Source organism: Patiria miniata, unplaced genomic scaffold (assembly GCF_015706575.1).
Source record: "Patiria miniata isolate m_02_andy unplaced genomic scaffold, ASM1570657v1 HiC_scaffold_5, whole genome shotgun sequence".
Classification (NCBI taxonomy): domain Eukaryota; kingdom Metazoa; phylum Echinodermata; class Asteroidea; order Valvatida; family Asterinidae; genus Patiria; species Patiria miniata.
The window spans coordinates 13,919,972-13,942,782 of NW_024037072.1; the positions used below are offsets into that span (position 1 = coordinate 13,919,972).

General features: G+C 37.9%; 2 protein-coding genes across 3 annotated transcripts in view; both read right to left on the reverse strand.

The window, feature by feature from the left end:
* The window catches only part of LOC119742008 (RNA polymerase II elongation factor ELL-like), a 28,213-nt gene extending 12,558 nt beyond the window's left edge, over positions 1 to 15,655 (reverse strand). Inside the window, exons 1-4 of the mRNA XM_038218015.1 lie at positions 15,473 to 15,655; positions 5,307 to 5,354; positions 3,495 to 3,619; positions 1,141 to 1,269 (exon numbers count right to left, since the gene is read on the reverse strand). Coding sequence (XP_038073943.1) covers positions 1,141 to 1,269; positions 3,495 to 3,619; positions 5,307 to 5,354; positions 15,473 to 15,604 — 434 coding nt within the window. The 5' untranslated portion in view covers positions 15,605 to 15,655. The remainder of the gene's footprint in view (positions 1 to 1,140; positions 1,270 to 3,494; positions 3,620 to 5,306; positions 5,355 to 15,472) is intronic.
* A 3,257-nt stretch (positions 15,656 to 18,912) lies between these two features.
* The window catches only part of LOC119740399 (ras GTPase-activating-like protein IQGAP1), a 61,777-nt gene continuing 57,878 nt past the window's right edge, over positions 18,913 to 22,811 (reverse strand). For both annotated transcript variants that reach the window (XM_038215689.1, XM_038215687.1), the window contains 2 exons: positions 21,807 to 21,915; positions 18,913 to 21,232 (listed from right to left, as the gene is read on the reverse strand). In XM_038215689.1, coding sequence (XP_038071617.1) covers positions 21,119 to 21,232; positions 21,807 to 21,915 — 223 coding nt within the window. In that variant the 3' untranslated portion in view covers positions 18,913 to 21,118. The remainder of the gene's footprint in view (positions 21,233 to 21,806; positions 21,916 to 22,811) is intronic.

The window sequence follows — 22,811 nt, forward strand, 5'->3', positions numbered from 1 at the left end:
GCAAACATGCCTTAAAAGAGCTCTCATCTCCCAATATCTGACATAGCTTGCTTCTCATTTTTTTTCCCAGCATTTTTGTTGGTGTTCTCTCATAATACGTACTGTGATGGTTTATCCGTACATTTTCATGAATATCATTTTGTCCTGGTTCAGCTATCCCTATGTACTTGTTCTTGTTTCTGTTCTGTGTTAGTCCGTCCAAGGCATCTCGCCACAAGCCTAGGCTTCTAGAGAGTGCCTCCATACCTATATATATATATTTGCCTCTTGTTTATTTACTAACTCATGTATTCTCTGCTGGTATTTCTCATTTGGTATGGAAATAACTGTGTTTGAATTGAATTGAACATTAAAATCAGAGTTCAACAATTAACTGTGATTATTTGTGGTAATCAGACAGAATTGACCTATCGCCGTTTGTGAGTTAGCCACGCCCCTAAGACAACCATATGGCGCTTTTGTACACTAAATTTTGTTTGTTTCAGACTTTGCGCGTTCCGTGTCCATTTGTATATCATGTAATTGGACAATTTTTCACAAGCTGCGTTGACGCGATTCTAACGCGATTCCACCGCGATAGGTCAATTTGACGATACACTATGACCGTTGAGTTTATACAGACAAATCCAGGCACGTGATCACCATACACTCACGTGGCCCCCTTCAATGGAGAAACCATTGTGCATGCTACTGTACGAAGCAACTGCCCCATGATGGATTATCTGTACAACAGCTAGCACAATGCTTCTGCCATTGATGGGGGCGTCCGTAAAAGAAGCGATAGCATATATGCGAATCAGTCTATACCAGCTCGTTATTCTAGCAGGCACCATTTGGAGGAGAGACATCAACTCACCACATGGACAGGGTTGAACTTATAAAGGGTATATCTTTGTGTTTATTATGGCACTTGTGTTCCTGGGCAAGACACTTTACTGCAATTGCCTCTCTCCACCCAGGAGTATAAATGGGTACCCGTGACGGTAGAGACCAGATTGCGCTGATCTCGAGCTGCTGCAGAAAAATGGTCTTACAACCTGATGAACAGGGATAACAACTATGCAGCGTTTTGAGACTTTTGGTATAAACATCTAAATAAGCACCGCATTATTATTATTATTACGATTATTATCTTTGTACCTGATTTTTTTCATTTCTTCATCGGCAAGTTTCATTTTCTCCTGAGTGGTTTGGTAGACATCGTCGGTGGCTGAGACAATCACCTTGGTCTTGATCTGGCTGATGGAGTCCAGATGAGGTTCCCCCTTACTGCAAAAATTAAAAAAGAAAATGCAAAAGACTGAAAAAGCTTCTCTGCTTACGTTTATTATCAAAGTTGAAATGGGCAGGGGCAATAGATTAACCCATTTTGTGGAAATTGTATAGCGACACTAGAACATCAAATTTATCCTAAAAATATTGGTAATTGAGATGTTTTCTCTATTCCTAGTGTCACAAGATCACAGAAGTAAAGAAAGAGTGTTGAGCCATGCGTCTAAAATTACCAAAAATGTGTCATGGAAAAAAAACAACGTTTGCTGCACATACCCAACTTGTTAGAACAGACAGCACGAGTTATCTATAATTTCTACTTCTTTCAAAACCACAAAATTGACAGAAATTATCTGTGCAAAGTCGATAAGTTGAGCAATATTACATGGCAAGCATAAAGCGAGCTTTTTTTTTTTTTTTTAATATTATTGACTTTAGAAATTATGTTTGCATAGAAAAAAATTATTCTGGGATTCCCAGTACGTATGATTCTTGATTGTGTTTCATTGTTGATAGGAATACAATTTTATTCCAATTAGTACCTTATTAAAATTCTATTATAGATAACAGCACAGATGAACAAATGCAGCTGACTTTTTGCCGACATGAATTCCTGAACATGTGCCCAGCTGTTGCATTGTTTGCACGGATATTTGTGTTATTCATTTTTCTTTCGATTTGTCGTTAAATTAATCGTTCCAGGTTTTTATTTGACAAGGTAAGAAATTATATCAAACGTTAAAATAAACCAAAATATTTAACTGGAAAGAATGTTTTTGAAGTAGATTTTAACATTCTGTTCACCACAAATTGCCAAATGAAACCAAAAGTCTCAACTTGGAAATAAATTAGTTAAAGGTAGTATACAACATTTGCAAACATCAAAAAACAAATCTAGCAAATTATTATGAAATACCTTACTTGACTGTAAGTGAATAATAGTCTCAAGCATCCTGTGAAATCATGGCACCTGGTGTGCTGTCATTTTCAAGGAAAGTCATATTTTTGTATTAATTTCCAACGATGGTTGGCCGACCATCACTGGAAAAAAAACTGACTTGTTTCAAATACTGCCCACAATTTACCAAATTTCGATTACACATCCCTGAACAGGCGCAAGCCAGCTAGTCTGGTTCCCTGACCTGATAATTCCCTGACATCTATAAACGGCTCCCTTTTGTCTGAAGTAGGGTCAGGGAACCAGAATACAAAAACAACATTTTTTGCTTGGTTTTTCCACCATCTATGAAACACAAATTTGTTGCTATAAGATACGAACCCCCAAAAATCCCTCCATTTCTGAAAAATACAGCAAGAACCAATGCTGTATATCACCCTTAAGCATATTTACATACATGTATACAAATTAAACGGAAAAACCAAAGTCCACTCGATACGAAGTACAGGTGATAAAACATGTGGTGCAGTGTAGAGCTATCAATAATGTGTTGAAATGTAATCCTCTGTCATAATAAAGTCTAATTTAAGATCTGGCGTGACAGTTGATTGCCTATTAGGGTGAACATGTATTTTCTGTGTAACTGGATACCCCATGTACCAGCACTGCAATGAAACTGAATGCTACAAAACTTGTGAACATTAAAAATATGGTACTGCAAATAGCTTTGCTGACGTTAGCATCGTTGATAGAAAATATAAATAGAAAGTCAAAAATATGTAAAGACCACAAACAGTTCTGGCACAGTCCGGCACCCATGACGAAACTTCATGGCAGATTGAACAATTGATGACTACTGTGACGTGGGACAGTTGTTTTTTTATTCCCACGGACACAATGCTGCTACATGTATGCATCATCAAGGGAGTAGAAAACACCATGTCTCACATCACAGCAGTCTACAATTGTTTTGTAATATCGTGCCACTTGACAACAAAAGATAAGCGTTGCGACCTACTCTGCAAGAAATAAAGTAAATCACCGCAGTACGGTTGTGGGAGATTTTACAGTGAACATAATGTAACTTATGATAGGTAGCGCATGCGCCCTGCACACGCAACCTACATGTACACACTCGCAAACTCCTCCAAAAACCTCCCACTGGAATTTGAAGGATTTGGGAGCATTTGGGATTATTCTCACCTAGTTGTTAACTTGCTGGATGCATCAGGCTCCATGTTTAGTGGGTGGGCTCTACTTTCCTCATTCCTACAAAATCCTTCAAAACATTGTTGGATTTTGAAGGATTTGGGATTATTCTCACCTGTTTTTGAATTGCTGGATGCATTCGTAGCTGCTTCCAGTGGGAACCGACAATGGTTGAACCGTGAACTTGAAGTCCTGGAATCCATCGCTGTCTCCTCCATCTCGGACCGGAAATGTTATTATCTTTGGGGAGAAGAAAAGAATGATTATCTACATGTGCTTCTGATGACAATTCCAATAATTCTTAACAAGTGTCGATGTCAATGTAAATGCGGCACACAAGCCTGAAAAACATGTTTTAAAAGCAAAGATGATGAAAAATTTGTTCAGTTTTAGCAGGGAAAGGGGGAACCCACAGAATCAGTTAAAGACTGAAAACATAATAATGTATTTTCATTCATTTGAAGGTCCGTAATTCAAAATGTACTCAATTTGATTCTTACAACATTTTATTAGCTGCTTCTGTGCACACAACTGTACATTAAATACTTGTTTATGTAAAATTATTGGGTGGGGTGCTGTGTTCCAATGGTTACGGTGTTCGACTCTTATGCCGTGGTACGCAGGTTCGAACCCCGGCGTAAAAAAGCGCCCTCTGCTGTTTGCGCACGGAGTCTATACAGTCCTGAATTCACCAAACTGAAACGCTATCTGAAGCACCAACGATTATTTTTGAACAGATTGCACGGAGCAAAATGAAAATTGGAAGGTGACAATTATTTAGCATTTTTCACAAACATTTCTTCAAATTTTTTTTTAATCTGAAAAGGCAGGCAAGCAACTCAAAATATTTCTGCAAATGAAAGTTGTCAATAACCTAAGAGTGGGGTTAATTTGATAACGCAAATGGAGAAAAGCGAAAAAAAAACCTTGTAAATTCACACAGTTCACGAGTGCCGATCGTAATTAGGGATGAATTTTGGTTGCTGAGTCAGACGAATGCGTCATATCCCTTGTTATATTTCTACACTAGCTATAGGCTCCAGGGAATAGGAGAAAAAAACTGCAGAAATCACAAGAGTTACCATCCCTGAGAAACAATGGAGAAGCACTGAATCACGTGCAGGAATTTGAGACATGCACAAAATTCTGATGTCTAAAAATGGCTACCCACTTGCTGTGCGCATTCTAAATTAGAGGAGCTTGATAAACACCATGGGAAATTAAAGTTGGATTCTGGTTTTTGAGAGTCTGTTACAAGCCCCTTTTGCAAAAATGTTACTTAGTTTGTTAAAATGTGATCCCCGTTTGCTATTTCCCAGGTTTGCAGCATTGACAATGTTGCTAGCTCGTGACTTGTATGCGATCCCTGGCTACACGGCATACGGGTTTACGGCTTTCTGACTACGTCCCTTGAACAAAGACATTGACAAATTGGGGAAGAACCAACATAGTGCTGGATAGCTCAGTTGGTAGAGCACCGGAACGGCTATCCGGAGGTCGCAGGTTCAAACCCGCCCCAGTCAATTTCTGCATTCAACTATCAACCAAATCACACCCAAAATATTTTTGAAGAAATTATGAATGCCCGCTTTGGGCTCGAGACAGAACTGCCATCAATGACAGCAAAATCGAGACAGCATCCAATTTTGTTTGGGACAATGAGACACATGTGGTCGTAGGCGATGATGTTGGGTAAACCGTTTGTGGCAGTGATGATTAAACAGGCGTGCGACTGGGAAGTCACAGAAAAAGAGGAAATTCAAATCTTTCCAAGAATTTGTACAGTGTTTTTCGATTTGTAATGTCGCACATGGGAAGTAAAAAAAAGGGGAAGTCAGCTGTTCAGAGGAAAAGTTGCATGCCTGATTAAATCAGAAATCATCATACGGTTGAGGAACGGACACCATAAAAGGAAACATAAACTTACCCCCTTCCTTCCTTTGAACAAAATGGAGGGAGTCTCCTTTGTGTAGCCCTGAAAGGAAAGAAAAATGAGAGGAAAAAAAATCAACAATTTTTATTTTTTATTAGTTGCCTGGGACATGAACTTCATCACATCAACCTACCGAAACAACAATACTTGCCCGTAACACGTACTTCACAATCATACTAAAGGTACTCACCAATTGGGGGGAAAAAAGCCAATTTATAAATTCTTGACTAGTAGATCAAAACAATGGTATATTTAAAGGGAATATACATCATTTGCTTTTGCTGTAATTTTCAGAAATGGATGGAATTGGGGGGTTGGAAATATATAGCAAATATAGTTACACTGACTTTTTTTAGGTTTTGGGTTCGAAAATGCTATAAAAACCAAGAAAAACAATCATTTTCCTGTAGTCTGGTTCCCTGACTCCATATAAGAAGAAACAGAGCAGTTTACATACATTGGGGAATTGTAACGTCAGGGAACCGGTCTAGCTGGCTTGTACCCGTTCATAGGTGTGAAATCGATTGCAAACAAGTGCGATGGTCAATTGGGGCCAGTATTTGAAAAAAAGCCAGTTTTTTTTCCAACGCTGGTCGGACAACCAGCGTTGGAAATTGATACAAAAATACCACTTTTCTTGAAAATGACAGTATACCAGGTGCCATGATTTTACAGGATGCTTTACACTGTCATTCACCAACAGTCCAGCAAGGTATTTCAAAATGATTTGGTAGTTTTATTTTTTGATGTTTGCAAATGTTGTATTTTCCCTTTAACAAAAAGAAACAATATAACAGCATTTCAATTACTCACACTATAAGTTACTGATCAAGCTTATCTAGCGTGTTTTGTGATATAAATATATGGGTTATTACGATTCAGAGCATGTTTGATGTACTGGGTTAATTTTTAATGTGTTCTGAGTGACAGAACAAAAGGTGCTAGATCTTTGATAAAAACAATGCAGCTAAACAAACACAATAATCAACAATCGGCACAAATAAATGAATCAAACCTGACAATATGAAGACTATTTGAAAAGAAACATTGCAATAGAAAAGCTCAGGTATGATTTTAACATTTAATTGTATCTTTTATGTCTTCTCCATTTTTTGCAAGTGCTTGATTATTCCTTTGAAATCCAACAATTTGAAGTAAACAAATGATGGCACATACTCTCTAAATTTCAACAATGTTGAGATAGGAATAACCACAGGTACATCTGTCAACAATGTAGGATAGTTAGGGCCAAGGAAATTCTCATTTTACAGTTTCTTTATTTTACAATTCTCATTTTACAATTGCATAACCCACATTATACGTGTAAATCCATCCCTCTCTGGCTGGCAATTTCAACAAGGCCAGCCCAGCAGTCAAAATAAATCAAGTGACTTTTTTTAACAGTTGAGTTCTCCCTGCCTTCATAAAGCAGGATTGGCTGGCTGTGATTGTTATGAAACCTGTTATAGCTACGCTTTGACTGTAGGAGATTGATAAGCCAGCTGTGCCTACCAGTCACCTGCTTTTGTCTGTTGATGGAATTTGACTAGTCACAGTGCCTACAAGAAATATGATCTGACTGTTGGTGACTAGCCTGCAGACATGGCAGGAGAACAGTATTTTTGACTGTCTGTGACTGATCAAACAAAAGAAGGGTTAAGATATTGAATAAACCAGAATAATATTCCGAATTGATGATGAAATTAAATTGAATTGATTCAAACAGATGATAAAAAAAACTATGTGCGAACATTTTAATCGTTTCAACTTCCATTTTCTGTGAATTCCTACTGGTACTCCTGATACAGACAGTACCCGTGCCATGTGGCGTAATGAACACACCAAATCTCTTCATGGACGTGTATTTAGTTTCCATCTTTGAATCCAACCACAGCCGGCATGTATTCCCAGCTTTCAGTCCCACTTTGTAAACGGGATTGTGTGCGGTTATAACAGCCACTTTTATCGGGTAGTGGCATCGGGTTTCAAGAATTCTCCTTGCGGTTTCCATTTACCGGTTATCAATGCTTAGAAATCTGTAAGGACCGACTGCTGAAAAGGCGTCGAGATATAGTGCAGGCAGGGAGTCATTCATGGGAACATAATGAAATCCACGGATATGTGACCTTTTTATGACATTAATGTCATCATGAATTATGATCTAGTACACGTACATTCTAGGTGCCAGCAATAATTCAGATGTATGCAAAGCGGATATAACAATACTGGAATATAGCACACTGAATGATAATTTTTGGCCAATGTAGTTTTTTGTTGTATGCAACTATGCATATCCAAAATACATCTGCATTAAAAATATCTTCCTTCAATGAGAAACAGAGATTGACAATATGTTGACTAAATCAATAGTTTTGTAAAATAATTGCTGTGTGCAGTTATAATGCCACTTGTATCGGGCAGGGGCATTGGGTTTAATTAATTTTGGTTTAGGGGTAATTCAATCAAAAGTACTTTGAAGCCTGCTCATTATAATTTATATGTAGTCGAATGCAGAAATGTCACGCAATGCTGAACAAGTATTTGATACTTTTCTTTTCAAGACTAATATTATTCTGTTTCTTCCCCCACCCCCACATCCTGGTTCTTTATATCAAATGATAGTCCACGAAATAAGGTGCAATAGGAAAATATCGGAACATATGTTCACGGTAAATGTATTTACATGTACATCTGTGTATATCTGTTTTACCACACACATACATACATGTATACCATTAATTCCCCATATGGTTACTATATGAACTTCGGAATTCTTGACATACCCAACCAGGTCACATGCTCACCTGTATGTTGAACACATGGAGCATGGTAAACCCAATTACATGTATCTTGGATGTACATTTCGTAAGCAAATAAAAGACAATAACAACTGCAGAATCTTGCACAGGTTATGTGGGTTAATTTGATTTTCGCCAACAGACATGTGCTGAACAAGTTGACGTCACATGTGTTCTACAGGGACCATTTATATATATGGGCAATTCCAGCATTGCTTTTAAGAGCTCAGTGAATAAACCTGAAAATGTATTTTTCAAATCTAATACATCTATCATCTAGTAATGGTCAGGGAGATTACAGACTAGGAGGTTTGGATCATTTCTCTAAATCGTTAATCCTACCGGTGGTACTTTACAAACATACATTCTGTGCCAAGTTGTCCTTTCAGTCAAAATCAATCAAGTGACTGTTTTCAACAGTTAAGAATTCCCAGCCTACATTTGTACATACATGTAAAGCAGGATTGACTTGCCGTGACTGTTTAAGTAACTCGATAAAGCTCGATAAAACTCGATAAAGCTTTGTTTTGGCAGTGGGTAATTGATAAGCCAGCTGTGCCCACAACTTGCCTGCTTTGTCAGTCCGTTGACTGAGTTTGACTAGTCACAGTGCTTGCCTGACTGCACCAGTGGTGACTACAGCCTGTGTTAAAAGTATAGCAGGGGAAGTAGATGGAAGTTTTGACAGTCTGTGACTGTTTAAATAGCAGGAGGGTTAATTAAAATATAATGGTTAATAAAATGGGCTCTGTCACGGACTTTACAATTTCTTTAATAACATTGGAACTGCCCATATAACTCAATGTTCACATGGGTTGATTTAGTACGGCTGATTAGGGAATCTCCCTTGACCTTCTGCATATCTTTTGTAAGAAAAGGTTATGTTGATTTTGCTTTTTTCAGTCAAAATATTTGCCAACTGATAAATTCACCGTTTCCTTGAAATGCGGCAGGCGTTCTCCTTGAATTCAAATCCCGATTATTGCAAGGCAAAAAACCAAATTCTAAAACGCGTACGCTCTTCTTATCACACACACAAAATATCTAAAGTTCATTTCACATACTGTAGGAATATATGCTAGTTTTAACACTTGCTTGAAAGTGCTTTAACTCGAGCAGGAAAAAAGAGAAAGGGCAGGCCATGCATGATGACTCTTGTATGGGGCCATTTTGACAATCGCAAAAGCAATCCTGAATTCCGCATTACTTCTGGGAAATGTACATTGTATAGGAAATGTTTTTAAAGAAAATAGGAATTTCAATGGTTTACTGCCTACAATTGCTGAATTCAATTAAACGGGGGGAAATCCCTACAAATACAAAAGGTAGTGACCCTGTGGTATTTTGACTGGTTAAGTCCTGATTCCCATGAAATTCAACGATGTTTATTGAACAAACTTGAACAAATTAAGACGCTGAAAGACATCAATTAAGCCACATGTACTTTGTACTATACAGTGCCGAATCAGGGTCATATCATGCTGAAGTTCCATAACCTGACCAGATTTTCCAAATTTGTTAAGTTTCACACGCAAAAGTATTTGTCACATGAGGTGCATCACTTCATGTGCAGAACCTGTAAACTTTCGATGAACAAATTTCAAGCCCTTTTAAAGGGAATATACATCATTTGCTTTCGCTGTAATTTTCAGAAATGGATGGAATTGGGGGGTTGGAAATATATAGCGAATATAGTTACACTGACTTTTTTGAGGTTTTGGGTTCGAAAATGCTATAGAAACCAAGAAAAACAATCATTTTCCTGTAGTCTGGTTCCCTGACTCCATATAAGAAGAAACAGAGCAGTTTGCATACATTGGGGAAATGTAGGGTCAGGGAACCAGTCTAGCTGGCTTGTACCCGTTCATACATGTAGGTGTGTAATCCATTGCAAACAAGAGTGATGGTCAATTGGGGCTAGTATTTGAAAAAAAGCCAGTTTTTTCCAACGCTGGTCGGCCGACCAGCGTTGGAAATTGATACAAAAATACCACTTTTCTTGAAAATGATAGTATACCAGGTGCCATGATTTTACAGGATGCTTTACACTGTCATTCACTAACAGTCCAGCAAGGTATTTCAAAATGATCTGGTAGTTTTATTTTTGATGTTTGCAAATGTTGTATTTTCCCTTTAAGATCATTACAATTTTCTGAAAAAAAAAGCCTCCTGATTTTAGAGAGGGAAAAATGAATTGCAAATGTATGCGTTGAGTTAGCATATTGGACTGGTGGAAAGGATTGTCTGGAACGTTTTCTTGTAGCAAAAATTTGAACTTTGTGTTGATAATTATTGATGAAACAATGCTGGATGGCCGACCAGCGTTGGAAATTGATTAAATAAAACACCAAAATATGAAAATGACAGCACACCAGGTGCCATGAGATTTTACAGGATGCTTTAGACTATAATTTACTATTATTATTATTTCATAATAATTTGATATTATTTCATAATCATTTCATAGTTTTGTTTTTTGATGTTTGCATATTCCCTTTAACAGTGCCTGCTTCAGAGGCAAATGACAGCGGTACAAGAAACAAACATGTAGAGGACACAATTTACAAAGGAAACGTGGTTGGGTTTTCACTGTTGAAAGTACACTTCCCACTGCGTTGAATATTTTTGTTTTACAATTTTAGCTTTTATGGCATCGTCCTCAACATAATAAAAAGAGAAAATACATAAAATGCAGTTAGTCAACTTGGGATTTATACAAACGCCAACGCAATCAAGTTGGTTTTTAATTGGAAAATTTTATTAACAAGTTTGAGTCTTAAGCAATAAGCTCATATAGAAACGTCAGGCATCTGCTCACACATATGCTGGTACGTGTACAAATGTCTTAACCAGTTTGGTGCAAAGTAAATTAGCACTAGTTAGTAAAAACAAATTATGTGGACATGCATTTGAAGTCTTTTGCAAGAGTTAATTTTCATGTGTTGTTTTGCTTCATGCGCATTTGGCATGTCACTCTATTCTTACACAAGGAAACATTAAACCAAACATTTCATTTGAACCCAAACTTGCATAAATTTTTAAAAAATCAACACCAAGGATGAGCAACATTTTGAACTGGGGATTACAAAATCTCAACTCTGGCCATTATTAATCCTAACCCCCTAGGCCCTTTTTGCTAGGAACCATCCTGAATCCTCCAAAATCCTCCAAAATTGTGCACTTATGTTCAAATGAAGGATACCCAGCGTCTCAATCCTCCAAAATCCTCCTCTTCTTCAAACACCATTCATCCTCAACCCTCCAAAATCAACCAGTACTGAATGTCCACATGCCCTCAATCCTCCAAAATCTTCCAAAATTGTGCACTTATGTTCAAATGAAGGATACCCGCTGCCTCAATCCTTCAAAATCCTCCAACAGCCCTGCCTCTCAAAATGCATTCAGCCTTAATCCTCCAAAATCCTCCTCTTCTTCAAACACCATTCATCCTCAATCCTACAAAATCCTCCAAAACTGCCCGTAGGTTGAGGAGGGTTTGGGTTACACGTCATCATGGGGTTTGATTGAAATTCGATTTTGTTGAAGTGAATGCAAAGAATCTGCCATGGGTCATTCCATGCCAACTCAACAAATGGTGCACACCATCACCTCTTGGATTTTTTTCTTTTTTGGTGTACTGAAAGATACTTGGGAGAAATGCAAATTCTGAAAATTTGGGGTCTCTACGACTTTTCGTTCTTGCGCAACAGCATTTTGAAATTTGAGGTGGGCGGGGCCAAAAGTGCGTCGCGTCATGAAATTCAATGTTTAAAGGGCCATATATTTAAAACTATACCCCCCAGACATTTCAAACTTGGTAATCTGGGCTATTTTTTGCTGTAGATTTCAAATATTTAAACAGAAAGAAAGTAGCTTGTTTCATTTTTAAGTTAGAGGGGCCCCAAAATGGCCCAAAACTCATCTGGACTAATGTTCGGGGGGGTGTAAGTCAAAAATGGAAAATATTTTTCTCACCAAATTTTTTGCCTGTAATAGCCCCCAATTGAAACTACTTTCATGTAAAATCTTACACTTATATTAACTTCATTGAATGAGATATAGCCCTTGCAAAAAGCAAATTGTTTATTTTTACGATAACTTGACCCCCCCAAAAACCAACGTCAGACATTCCGCACCAAATTTTGCTTCACATATGTTTGAGGTTGGTCCTTAGTGAAGTCCTCTGAAAAGTTTCATGTTGGTGTCTAAATGTCTTCAGTGGATAGCTGGGCTTTATAAAGAGTCTATATCTTATGATGCTGCAGGTTCCGTAACATGCAAGTACATGTACATGTACTTGTATTTTACGGAACCAGCACAACAAAATCCCCCAACTGTTGAAATACTTGGGTCAAGACTACCCATTTCCTGCTCAATAAACAGTTGCTTGTAGACCTACGTGTGCATTATATGCAAATTAGGTTAAATGACTTGAGAGTCTTATTCTTTCCATGTGCTCATCACACAGCATGCATGTAATGTATGTAGTAATTAACCAGTTCTCACTTGCACAGCATAGTATAGCACTAACCTGAACCAAAGAGAAGTGATTCAGTTTGAGTAGAGGGTCTATGGTTTTAACCTGATTGATTTTAGTTTTCATTATGGATAAGGGGAAATCTAGTTCATGCAGGAAACTCATCATGCACCAATTGTAGCAGCTGACCTCAACCCAGGAAAATATGTTTGTGTGGTCTATGATGATGTTTGGCACATTGCTATTGTAGAAGATGTATCACAACTTCATGAGGATGTGTATGTCTGCTTCATGTACAGGACGGAATCAACAAATACTCTCTATTGGCCACAAAGAGAGGATAAACGTAACATTCCATTTGTTGATGTGTTGTGTTGCATACCAACACCAGAACTTCTACATAGCGGTGGAAGGCAATACAAACTTAGTGAGCCAACCATCATGCAACTCATTCAACTTCATCAAAACTACATCACAAGGAATGCATAATTTCACCTGTGAAACTGTAAACAATTATATCAACTGATCAAAAGTCTACATGTACAAATGTAAGCTAAGTTTCATACCCAACTTATTCTTTATGTACCGACTGCTGTTATTCTATACATGTGTACTTGTATGTTAAGGAACCAGCATCGTAAGATAGACTCATTATAATGCCCAGCTATCCACTGAAGACATTTAGACACCAACATGAAACTTTTCAGAGGACTTCACTAAGGACCAACCTCAAACATATGTGAAGCAAAATTTGGTGCGGAATGTCTGACGTTGGTTTTTGGGGGGGTCAAGTTATCTTAAAAATAAACAATTTGCTTTTTGCAAGGGCTATATCTCATTCAATGAAGTTAATATAAGTGTAAGATTTTACATGAAAGTAGTTTCAATTGGGGGCTATTACAGGCAAAAAATTTGGTGAAAAAAATATTTTCAGTTTTTGACTTACACCCCCCCGAACATTGGTCGAGATGAGTTTTGGGCCATTTTGGGGCCCCTCTAACTTAAAAATGAAACAAGCTACTTTCTTTCTGTTTAAATATTTGAAATCTACAGCAAAAAATAGCCCAGATTACTAAGTTTGAAATGTCTGGGGGGTATAGTTTTAAATATATGGCCCTTTAAACATTGAATTTCGTGACGCGACGCACTTTTGGCCCCGCCCACCTCAAATTTCAAAATGCTGTTGCGCAAGAACGAAAAGTCGTAGAGACCCCAAATTTTCAGAATTTGCATTTCTCCTAAGTATCTTTCAGTACACCAAAAAAGAAAAAAATCCAAGAGGTGATGGTGTGCACCATTTGTTGAGTTGGCATGGAATGACCCCCATAAGGTTATTGAATAGTATTAGATTTGACATAATAACTGGATTAAAAAAAACCCAGGGGATCAGGGCTCATCCAGACACATTTGTTACCACTATATGCAGGATTAACTACTTAATCCGATAAAACGTGGACAACCATTTGATCACAGCCCCCTTCAATGGCGAAATGATTGCGCAAGCTAGTGAGCAAAGCTCCATCACGGATTTCGTGAGAGAAGTGACTGATAGCTTGCAAACTGGTGAAGCTTCTAGAATTCGCTCTTTTCACGCTCCGCCATTGGGCATGCACAGCCTCGATCTGGCAACTTTACACAATAAAAATAGCCGGTTCAGTGATCTGAACCCCGACACGGGAATCACTGAACCGGCTATATCTATTGTGTAAAGTTGCCAGATCGAGGCTGTGCATGCCCATGGCGGAAGTGTGAAAAGAGCCAATATCAGGCTGTATTCGAGTGCCAGAAAGCAGGTATTTCCACAAGACACTTAATCAGCTGCAGCATGAAACCTAGCGACTGAGAGAGGGTGGTGCATTTTATTTGACTTTGGAAAGTTAATTATGTTTTTGCTGGATTATGAGGAACTCTTTCCTCAGACCAATCTCTTTTGCTTGTGCCATAAATGGGAACCATTGAAAAAATTGAGTTGAGTCTGCAATCTTGGTTGGTGAAATACTGAGAACCATTTCTTTGCCCAATGGTATTTTTGGAGAAATTTGCTGGCTAAAGAGTGAGTAAAGTTGGCCTGATTTAGTTTTGCACGTTTCAGAGCACTCCAGGTCCCAGTCTGGAAAGAGGGCAGGGTGTTGATTTAAACGGAACTGGTAAAACACAACTTTAAGAGGTGTCCTAAACTACACGATTACCCAGCCTGCAACTGCCGTCAACTCTTCAAGAAACTTCTTAATAAAGTAACAAAAATTGGCACAGCACCATATGAAGCCCCCCCCCCCAAAAAAAAAAACAGTTTGTGACTCCCCAAAGACATCTGTACAGTAAGAGTTAAAGTAATGCCTCTCCACACTGGCCAAAGGAGATTGAAATGAAACCCATTGCATTGGTGTTGCTCCGCTTATTTTTCAGACAAGTAATCTTGAATGAGCGACCGATATTAAACAAATGGTAGTTGGTACAAAAACATTTACATTTTTGCAAACAAAGAAGTTATAAAACATCTGTTGAGACGTATCTGCTATGTATCAAACAAATTAAAAATCTTAACCATGCCAAATGCATTGTCCATATGGCCAGATTTACCTGGGAAAAAAAATCAAGTTAAAACTGTGATTTAAAACTCCATAAAAATTACCAGTTCATAAACTTAGGAATTATCTTTTCAAAAATATGTTTCTTATTGTGCAACAAATCGAAAACTCAAAAATGATGATCAAGCAAATAAATGCTTATCAAAACAGGAACGTTTGCATCACGTCCGTGGATCTGAAGTCGGCTCGACCATGTCGACCATGTCGACAATGCAAACACAATGGGGAAAACATACGGTTCGACAATGAGATTAAAACATCAATAACTTTGTGTTCATAGCGGGCAACAAACCTTACCTTGGATTTCTGATATCGTTCGATGGTCTTGAGTGATGAGTCGGTGAGTTTGAGCAGTAAGGCGGTTTTATCGGGGCAGGAATGGGCACTACTTGAAAGAACATATTGACCGCCCGAGACCCAACCCGCCATGTTTCATGATCGGTCTGCTGATGTCTAATTCCCAACTCACTCTATATGCGATGTCACACGCTACTAAACAAGGACATACAACCAGACTACTGCTGTCACAGCTATTTTCACCAACTACTCGTTTGCAATCTCACCGGCGACCAATTCAAACGTGTACTTGAGGCGAGATCCGGTGTGTTTTCGCATTGAATGACGCACATTTGGCGGGAGATGTGACGTCATTACGTCCAGAACAGGCCGCGGGATAGTCCCGAAAGGATGTCATGTGTGTCATATCCCCCATTGCACGACCAGAAACCATGCTTGAACAAATATAGACGTTTTGAAACTCTTTCATATTATGGTATTGAAAAAAAAGAAGATTTTCACAACACGCTGTACACAAAGCGCTCGACGCATGTAGGCTACGCAATTGATATGAATTTTAAACAGGACTGGAATTGACGTAGGCCTACGACTGGACGACACTTCTAAAAACATTCGGTTCACAATCACAAAAAAATGTCGAAACCATCCAGACATCGTTTTACAACGGGACCTATTGCGGTGTATTCCCCGACGATCGTTTAGTCATCGCGGGAATACTGACTCCACACATTAAAATGAAACAGAAGAAACAAAATAAACTTAGCTAGGCCAAAACTTATTAAGGTAGGCTTTCATCAGAACATTTCGGTAGCTTTCCCCATTAAGGCATTTTCTCACTAGACCAAATCTCGGGGGTGGCCCCGGGGCGACGCGGGGGTGAAAATAAGCCACGTTTCTCACTTGAAATTTGAAACAATGAAACATTGCGGACATGAGATATCCGCCATAAAGTACACCTTTGTGTTTGAAATATGTATGAAATTATCAAAACATACAAAAATGTTCAATCTACAGGGTGGTGCAAAAAGAAGGAAACCCACTTTTGACAGAAATTTTTACCTACTCACTTAATATTTGAACTTTTTTTTATTATGTAATGAAGTATAGTTCTTCAACCATACGTGCTGAAAAGAATCTTTTTAAAAATCGCAAGAATATCATGCCAACTTGAATACAAAGTCACCAAAATCAATGATGTCAACGTGCAAGTCTAGTGTAGTGTTTTTTTTTTCTTTTTTTTCTTCAAATCAACTAAGCTGAGGAGCTCAGTCAAGCGGATTGAATAAAGCCGTCCGTGGCCAAACAGGTTTGGCACATGATTTTTTTCAAAGCTACCATACGTATCTCAGAGACAAAATATGCATTTTCAATCATTTTTCGTCACTTATGTAAAAAGATCAATATTTTAATACCATTAAATTGAATTTTTGGAATATGCTTAACAAGTAGATGAAAATTGCTGTCAAAAGTGGGTTTCCTTCTTTTTTTTGCACAGCCTGAAGTTACTGGACTATAGAAGAAGGAAAAAACATCTCTGCACACCTGAATGAACAAACGTTTTGTGTAGTTATGTCAGCTTATTCCAAGTGAATCGAAAGGAAAAATGCCGACAGGAAGTTGTAATTTGTTGATCAGTGTTGAAAGCAGTAAACGTATACCGTTTTTGTGTCGCAATAGGAAGTAATCAGCGATTGCAAAGTTTTCTTTCTGTCGACAAGCCTTTTTTTCATTTGCGGTACCAAAGTGGGTTTTTTACACTACGGAGATGCGATTGCTGTCAACCGGGAAGCTCCGGCGAATTTTAATCGTGATCACAAAAACCACTTTCACAATAATTTCCAATAATTCTTTACCCAACTTCTTCCCCAGATCAAACCTCAAGCAGGGTTCCCACGGAAATCGACTTAACATGAAATCCCATGAGTTTTTAGACATCACACTGTGTTCCGTAACTTCCTTCCTCCATGACTGAAGCAAGGGACACCACTCCTTTTTACACAAGAACGATGAGCACCACAAAAAAAAATCACAAACAGTACATGAACATGCAACAAGTATTACTAAGGCTATCAGCTTCGGTCCAAAAATTGGGCCACCGGTATCAAAATGAGCAATGCTCATAGCGATTTTTGGCACTGGGTTGCACATCTGGAAAATGTGTGATGGATTTGCAGGGTGAGCAGTGGTGGGATTTTGGGTGTTATCACTTTTATTGTACTTTTTTCCAAAATGGCCGCCACTATGCTTGTTACCGGATTAATTATGTGGTAAGAAGCATGTTTTGGCCGTCATTTTTACATCATTTAGCACCTAAAAAGCTGCCACCGCTGCAATGCTATAATGACATCTTTTCCAACTACAGGGGTGGAAATCTTGCCAAAAATCACAATGAGCATTATTCCCCTCATTTGATACCAACCCAACCCCCTAGGCTGATTGCCTATATAGAGATACAGGGTGAGTAAAAAAACTCAGGAAATCCAAATGTTGCCCCCTATTTTTTTTTTTTTAAAGAATTTCTACATGTCACGGTAGCGCTTTCCAGATCTAGGATATGAAAGCACAATTAATAAGCTTTCTGTTAGAGTGAAAGAATCATTCAAGTCACTCATGTACCTTTCCAGTCATGGAATTTTGAACACAAACACCGTTTCTTTCTTTTTTACCTTGTCCACGGATCACAATAAAGGTAAGTGATATTACAGCCAAACGAAAACTATATTCACATATCCAAAAACACATCAGAACAATCTCATGACCATGATAACTGGCACTTATCATAACATTTATTGAAAAACCTGCTGCTTCCAATGTTACAATAACATGCTTTACAATATCAAGAGTTTATAGTCTTGCCATGCCTTCTACTTGGCTACCCCGGAGACTTTATGCGATTATTCTGATATCATTTTCAGGATACGACATTGTTTCATTTTTACTGAAATACCACGTACCTTAAATGTGATCTGTGGACAAGGTTAAAAACGGTGTTTGTGTTTCAAAATTCCATAACTGGAAAAGTACATGAGCGATTATAATGATTCTTTCACTAAAGGAAAGCTTATTAATTGGGCTTTCATATCCTAGATCATGAATGCGCTACATGCAATACAAAATCTTTAAAAAATAGGGGGCACCATTTTGGTTTCCTTTTTTTTGACTCGCTAACATGCATAATGTACACTGGAAGACTGCCACAGCCAGATCCTATGCATCATCACGTATGGATTGTGCAGGATTCCATGACTTTTCAATCACATCCCTTTCCTCGAAATATCAATTTTCCACGTTTCCTTGTAAAATATTAAAATTTAATGACTACCCATGATAGCTCTAAACTCCAGGAATTCGCCGTAAACATTGTATAAAATAACCCCCTAAAAACCCAAGTGGTCAACACAATTCCAATAAATACACACAAACGCCAAGGACACAACTGATTAAGAATTTTCCAGTTTTGCAAAATTTTATTTTGCACTTTTTTTTCTTCATATTGTCGGATATCCCTAATTAGCACCATACCTTAAACTATAAAAGCAAAACATTTGCGCTTCAAAAGAGTAAAATACTACAAACTGTTTGTATATTTTGCTTAAATAGATGTATAGGTGAATGAATATAATAAACTCATCTAGGTGAAGGCCAGTGCTGATTATTAATATTGTGTACATGTACATGCAAACAAATGCTCTGAATTTTCAACATTTTAATTTCTCTCCGAAATAATTAGTTTCTCAAAAACGATGTTCTACTGTTTGCAAGAAATGTTACAATGTTTAGCCTGTACTGCTTCAAAACATAATGCCGTACTCAAATGATACTTTATTTACTAAATCTTATTGTGTGGCGACAAACATGATAAAACGGAGCTATGCCCATTTTGCCTTATACTTGTCCAACCCCAGCCTGTGCCAGCACTCACACAAAAACAATTTCATTAATGATTTGCCCCCTTTTATTCCAATTGTAAACTTGAAACTATAAACCCAACTCCTTTATGTACCAAGTAATGCAAAATACGGGGGAAAATCACAGAACAGGTTGTACACAATCTACTTGCAACAATTTTCTCAACCCAAGCTCAAGTTTTTCATGTTTGAGTTTAGACCCCAATTAACACTAATTAATAAAGTACCAACATAATTAGCTTTCGATTTAAAACCAAAGCTGATGAACTATATATTCACATGGCACACACAAATAACCTAGCAACTATCTTTTGCTTTTTACAGGACGCGTAGCTTACACCTCTTATAAAACTAACACCATGCATTTTTTTTTAAAGCCGGGCTATCCATTTACCAAAAAAAGCGCCATTCTTTAAAAAAACTTTTTATAATGAAGTCACAATACTATCAAATAAATTGGGTATATTATTAGCCTGTATAAATAGATACGGTAACACATAAAAGATGTAAGGCACAGTAGAAACTGGAGTGAATGACGAATATGATTACGTAAAATTCTATTTATTGGCATAGGGATAGATTGGAACGAATAGTATTGGTTAGAAATTTTTTAATAAGGCACAATTCTATTTGGGTTTTTTTTAAAGTGGGCAGAAATGTTCAGAGTTTTTGAAATATGTCTATCAATAAATTATTGCTTGCTGGTAATGTTGAAATGTTGATTTCTAGATTATTTTTTTGGTAAATTTAGTATTCAAGTGTACAAGGCTTTTTTTTACAACCTTTTTATGACCAAGGCATCGGGTGCCAAAACACCAATAACTGAAAGTTTAGTGTAGTTCATGTCATGATTTCAAAAATGTACACAGTGGGAAACTGGCTAACATGAACTACTTGTAAATTCTACAAAGTCACCTCTGACTTCGCCAACCATGCAACACGACACAACAATACCAATCAAAACATAGACCAGTGTTATCCTAGATAGTCTACCGTATTCTATATACAATCAACAAAATTGTTGCACAAACGTCTACTTATGTAAAAGCATCTTTTCACTGTCATGGTATTTCATAATGTTTTTATCTGTTAAGGGGTAGCAGTAATTACGGTTATATAGTTCAACCAAAAATGGTACACGTATGTGGAACAACTTACGCAAATTTGCAAAATGACGAAAATGCAATCAAAGACGAAGCTACGTTTTTGTTTTTAAAACAGTTACAGTTTTACCTCTAACCCTGCAGTAAGTTTTTCTGTTAACTTTTTTTTAAGTTAGTAAAGTTGCAGTGCAAAATATTAGTCTGATGGCGTTTCATTATGACTATGAACTTTCAACTATGCTCTCATAGTTTTGCATGCGGCATCTTAAGGCAAAAAATTGGAAATATAGGAATGAATTAATTTAGGAGTGAAAAATGACAATCATAGAAATATATACAGATACGTTCCAAGGCAGGAAAAGTTCATATAAGAAAATCAGAATTGACAAAGCAGTCCTCACTGGTAGAAAAATTCTTCATTTTCAAAAGTTGTTTAAACTAAACAACAAATCCAGTTGAATATGTTTCAATTTGATCCAAATATTCAAGTCGGTCCAAAAAACACAAAAGTAATCAATCACTACTTACAATTTTAATAAAAAGTCTAATATGATCTTAATTTCCAAACACGATGAAAATCAGCAGGAAACTCTTGATATTTAAAAAGAAGACTACCAAGTATCCACACATTTGCCCTACTTGCCGTAAAACTTTTTGTTCAGTAGGAAAATGAGAAGGTTGACGTTAATCTTGGCTCTGCCGAACATGTTCATGACTGCGGCGCCCTCGTACTGCAGCTGAAGGAGATCCTAGCGAGAGATAAATTGGCGGGAAAAGTATACTAGTTAAAAACCTGTAAGAATTGCAAAAGAATTGATGATTCATATATACGTGATTATTACTTCACTGGGATGCGAAGTAAATCTGATGTAGCAAGATATTCAATGCGATCCATTTTTGCAAATTTTCTTGAGCGAAAACTTTGCACAAATATGCACACATGCTTGCTTTCGTGCAGAGAATGAAAACTTTTACTCGCTATAAAAAAAAGAAGGGATGCAAAACTGATATCTTCCACTTCTTTCATCTTTGGCAACGGTAACATAATTATAAGACACAAAGGAAAAGTAAGTGATTTAATTTTCTCATTTAATACCAAGCTCCTGCCTCTATTCCTCTGAACGAAGATATAGACCTTGTGCGTTAGGGCAGCGCCAGAGGGCAATGGTTTTGTATCGCTGGGATAGGCTTGAGTAAACCTGTTATGCTTTCATTGTTACTAAATTAAAAAAGACAGAGAACACTGTCTGAAACACCTGCAAACACATCAGGTCTATACTGATATGAAACCATCCAGATTTAAACCTCAATGACTGTTTTTACCTGGAATATGACTTGCACCGTGTCCATCTTGACCCCCAGAAACTTGGCGGAGATGTCAAACCCACCGGGCAGGGATAGCGGTCTGATCTCAAACATCACATTCTTGAACCTGAAGGATTGGAATAATTAAAGCCAGAATGAAACAAGGTGAGAGGGGACAGAAGAGAGTTGAACAACAAATTCATGGCAGCGAGTTTAACCCTAAAAGGCTCGTGGGGGAGGGGGATTCCTTCCCTTGCACTAATTTAGCAATATTTTTGCCACACGTGCGTTTCGCGCCGTGAGCTTTCATGACTTTCTAGCTTCAAGTCTGGTGCATGATTTGATACTAAGTTTGTGAAAATTGACCTTAGGGTCACTGTGCTGCGCGACATTATGTCAGGCTGCGCACCACGGAAATCGCAATTCCCCATACACAAAACATGGATAGCCCAGCTTGCTGTGGCAATAGTGTACTTACTTGCAAATTCAATAATTTAAAGAGCACTTTGTCTTATGAAAATCAAGTTCTGTGAATATGCTCAGATTGAATTGCTCTACATGTGTGCCAAATTTCATTCTATTTTGTCCCTTCATGCCCAAGTTCTAGGTGGGAGGGGGCACAGAATCCTATAACTTCTTTCAAGAAAATCAAAGTTGGTTATTATATACCCAGAGGCATGGATATTGAGCTTGGTGGGGGGCGTCTACTGGAGACAAATGAAAGAGAGGAAGGGGACTGAATTAGGGATGAGAGGGGTACTGAGAGAGAGATTATGATGAAGGGATGGAGTGTCATGGCCGAGCGGTTAAGAGAACCGGACTCAAGCTCTGGTGTTTCTAATCAGCAGAGTGTGGGTTCGAGTCCCGGTCTTGACACTTGTGTCCTTAAGCAAGGCACTTAGCCATTATTGCTTCGTCCTTTGGATGGGACGTTAAGCCGTAGGTCCCGTGTGTTGTATACAGGTATAGCGCATGTCAAAGAACCCAGAAACACTTATCGCTAAGAGAAGGGGTTCGCCCCGG